Source organism: Neoarius graeffei, chromosome 23 (assembly GCF_027579695.1).
Source record: "Neoarius graeffei isolate fNeoGra1 chromosome 23, fNeoGra1.pri, whole genome shotgun sequence".
NCBI classification, from domain to species: domain Eukaryota; kingdom Metazoa; phylum Chordata; class Actinopteri; order Siluriformes; family Ariidae; genus Neoarius; species Neoarius graeffei.
In genome coordinates, this window is record NC_083591.1 from 11,431,400 (window position 1) to 11,435,597 (window position 4,198).

At 37.5% G+C, this 4,198-nt stretch overlaps 1 protein-coding gene across 1 annotated transcript; it reads left to right on the top strand.

Annotated features, from left to right (window-relative positions):
* The first annotated feature begins 1,168 nt into the window (after nucleotides 1-1,168).
* On the top strand, nucleotides 1,169-2,846 carry LOC132871153 (bone morphogenetic protein 2). The gene is made up of 2 exons (XM_060905260.1): nucleotides 1,169-1,457; nucleotides 2,011-2,846. The coding sequence occupies exons 1-2, from the start codon at nucleotides 1,169-1,171 to the stop codon at nucleotides 2,757-2,759; spliced, it is 1,038 nt and encodes a 345-aa protein (XP_060761243.1). The 3' UTR covers nucleotides 2,760-2,846.
* The last annotated feature ends 1,352 nt before the right edge of the window (nucleotides 2,847-4,198 follow it).

Here is a 4,198-nt window from a genome sequence, read left to right on the forward strand (position 1 = left end):
TACCCCGCCTTTCGCCCGTAGTCAGCTGGGATAGGCTCCAGCTTGCCTGCGACCCTGTAGAACAGGATAAAGCGGCTAGAGATAATGAGATGAGATGAGATGTTATGATGATATTTTCAACAGAGTAATAATTGATTCAGTACATAATGATACATGGTACATGACTGTCTGCCTTGAAAAAAAGTTACAATTAATTAGAAAGACAGGAAGATTAGTGTCCATAATATTTAAAGGGACTATAATGGACATGACTTATTTTGTCTGGAAGCATATTCCTGAAAAATGTATTGTCTGACTCCCCATATCCCACCCACCCCCAAAACAGAGTTTGCTCTGGGTGTGGTGTGGTGAAGTATACTATCTTTGGTGTACATGCGTTGCTGTAAACGTCACATTCATATTTCAAAATAGAGCCTTCCTTTTGTTCTCCTCAAAGAGCCTGATTACTCAACAATGTTCTCTTTGAAATCCGGCATGACCAATGTTACAATGCATATTTAACCTTGGAAACCTACCCGAGCACCTTTCATATAATTTCTCAAAAGGATTCTTTAGAAAATCCTTTCTACAAGTGTTTTCCTAAGTTTATTTAAATGATCACTTTTTCTGTAAGAAAAAATTCATATGACTATGTCAACCTGTGTTCTACCTGTTGTCCTGTTTACAATAAACGGTGCAATTGACATAAGATTTAAGATGACAAGCAGGAGTGCAAAGATTGATGTAAGCATTACACGTTACTGTATATTACACACCTGCACAGGTCTGTGATAAAGATTAGCAAATTACAATAAAAATAATCACAAGGCTGGGTGTTATCATTGTAAACGCTGCTGACAAGGTAACATGTATGTCTCATGCACTTAAATTTGTGTGTACTTATTTTATATCAAACGATATCTTATCTCACTATTACATACCATCCCAGTCATTATTTCCCATATGATACGTATACATATGTAAATACAGTTTATGAAATATACACATAAACACATTGTTTGTGAAATAAACATCTGTTACACTGCAATGGTTTATGATGGTGCAATAGATGGTAACTTGGAAAAGCACACAATCCCCTGCAGTGGGTGTGGTTAGCTACGCTATAAAGGAAAGTATGTCTGGAGTTTCAACAACCATTACAATGAGAGTATCAGAAAAAGGGTTTGTCATGCAGAACTCAGCCACTCAATGTTATGTTCTCTTTGCTTGTTTTGTCTTATTTAGTTCCAGTCTACGAGTATCCAGAGCAATTCGGGATTATACAGGGACAAATCGAACTCTACAGCTTGAGGCGCTTAAAATTAGTATGCTGGAGTACCTTGGGATGGACAGACCACCACTGTCCAGAGAAAAGTCGTCTTATCAGGAACTAATCGGAATATACCGTCAATATCAGAACATGAGGAGGAGCATGCGGTCTTTTCAGAGTAGCTCCAGTTTCTTCCTTCACACCACAGGTAAATAAATTACTTCAATTAAGCCTGGACTAAACTGTTGAGGCAACAGACATTCACCACTTAACATTCTTATAGGCCAGGACTAGTATTTTTTAGTATTAGTGTTTAATTTTTTTTTTTTTTTTGCATAAAACAAGATTTTTATTCCTTGGTCAAAGGTAGTTTTTGAACAATTTCAGTAGAACTTATGTATAACATGCTTCTTAAATCTGTTTCAGTGACATTGTTGTGCAAAGTATGAACAAAAATATAACTTTTTTTAATATAATAAATGACTTGTTTATTTGGTTAGCCTTTTAACTGTTACGTCTGGATGGCACAAAATGTTTCTGAGAACTGATAAAATTGCTGTGAGCACTGAGGGGTGCAAATTATTCCTTTAAGGCTTTTCTACTAGTTCTGGTGCTTTAAGATGTTTATTATGAGCCTTTGGAAAAATTATATCTGTAATTATCTGTATTTCTTTGAAAAGAATCTCAAAACAGATGCACTGAAGAAGAAAAAAATCAAACCATGACAGCATTTTAATATTCATTAAAATCTTTCCTTACAGTGCAGCCATTGAATTCTCAGCAGGATGGTCCTGAATCAGTGACTCAATGGTTCAGGGCTGTTTTTCACAGGGAGTCTTATATAACAGACGAGTTTCTCTTGTCACAAGCACAGCTGCGACTTCAAAGATCTCTGGATAACAACTTTGACCAACCACGGCGCAATCAGAAAATTCTGGTTAGAATACACAAAACCTCTCATTCTTACTTCTTTAATTCAAAGAAAATTCAATCAAGAGGCCTCAATGTTACCATGGATGTGACTTTTGCAGTTAACAGATGGCTTGTGGAAACTAGTGATGCTTTACTAATTGTTGACGTTGGCTTTGTTGATCACAAAAAAGGTGAAACTGAACCCACTCCGCAGATCTGTTTGGAACTTAAGCGAATGGATGGTAAAGTGAGAAAATCTCGTTCCACTTATGGAGAAAGCTCTGAGGATGACAGCTACTGTAGCCGGAAGTCACTGAGTGTTTCCTTTGAGGAGATCGGCTGGTCAGACTGGATTGTGGCTCCTGCTGACTACACAATGTACTTCTGTGATGGCTCTTGCCCACACAATTACAAACCAGCCAGTATGCACACTCAGATAAAGTCACGTCTACATCGTTTGACCAAAGGAGCGATGCCTCGCCCATGTTGCGTGCCAGCTGAATATGAGCCCATGATTCTCATGCACTACGATAGCCGGGGAAAACTGAAACTAACATCCTTCAATGATTTGATCGTTACCAAATGCTACTGTGCCTGAAAGGCCGGAACATGGTTACAGTTGTGGGGGAAATTTTACTGTGCTTTTAAATTTCAAAAATAGTGTGCAACAATACTGTACACGGCACGGACATGATAACTTTTCTCTGCTGGGACTCTTCTTCCTTGAAGGAGAAAATACACCTGGATACTCAGTATTAAAAGCAAAGAAAAGCCTTAGTTTCAGATGAGTATAAATTATTTATTATAACTTATTAAGGACGTTTTGTATTTTTGTCTTTTCTTACGTTATAGACGAGTAAACCATGTGTTTAAGTTATGCATTTAGTATTTAAAAAAACAGTATCTTGAATAATCCTGTTAACTTATTTCTGGTTGCTGTGTTTTTACTATGTGAACTATCATTTTAATTTTCTTGTACATACTATTTTTGTGGATACATTCTAATACCATTGTGTATAATGGTAGTCTTGCGTAAGTGTATTCGGCTTACTTTAAAGTAAACAATCTGATATGATCATTTTCAAGGTCGGGGCTTGCCAGTAATCAAAGATATGACAAAGTCTTTTACAGTACAGTAACCTTGAACATATACTAATATTTCTACCCCACGTGGCCTTGATGAACAAGTGAACCAACAAAGTTAAAGACAGAGAATGAAGCATGTCACTGTAGTCAATGTCACTGGAGTTATACATTTTAATGAACAAAGAAAGTGAAAAGATCACCGGAACCCAAGTAATCGGAGTAGGCATTCTGTAGAAACAATTACTTTAAGAAAGTAATAAGGGTACAATGGAAACATAATTTATAGCAGAGTTATACATGAGGCAGCTATGGCCTTACTTTATCACTGGCTGACCTCACAACATCGGATATTGCTATTGTCGCAATATACACACCAAGTGATAAAACAATAACAAAACCATTAGTGTACGGCACTTATTTACGGAACTTTTCAGTGTGTCATTTACTACAGCTCATAAAGGCTGACAGTCCATCCTCTCAGCGGGTGATAAGAATCATTCCTGCAGTCATTTTCCAATTACGGGTATCTGTATCAACTCATGTAAGACATTCCTTCAGGCACATTGAGAGCCTCTGACGTCACATGAGTTGAAGCTGAAAACGGTGGTATTTGCACACAAGTGTCTGAAAGGAAGCTTAGTCTCACTTTTCCAGTTGGTAGACAGTGTAACTATATACCACTAGAAATGAAAGCGTTACACTTTGGCAAAAGGACATATACTTACTTCTCTATTATCCCACTGTGTTCCACTGAGCAGACATCTTGAAAGGTAAATGTAAAACAGTTCTAGACTTTCACATTTTACTTGCACTGTTGACCACAAGTTGGCGTAGTCGTTAGCATGTCCGCCTCTTGATTGGGAGATTGTGAGTTCTACTCGCGGTCAGGTCATACCAAAGACCATCATAAAAATGGTACCTACTACCATCTGGCTACCATCTGCAATACAG

Bases quoted from the DNA above. Each gene is read 5' to 3' on its own strand.
- LOC132871153 (XM_060905260.1), top strand. From the start codon at position 1,169: ATGCAGAACTCAGCCACTCAATGTTATGTTCTCTTTGCTTGTTTTGTC. The intron at 1,458-2,010 runs GTAAATAAATTA...CTTTCCTTACAG, and splicing joins TTTCTTCCTTCACACCACAG to TGCAGCCATTGAATTCTCAG.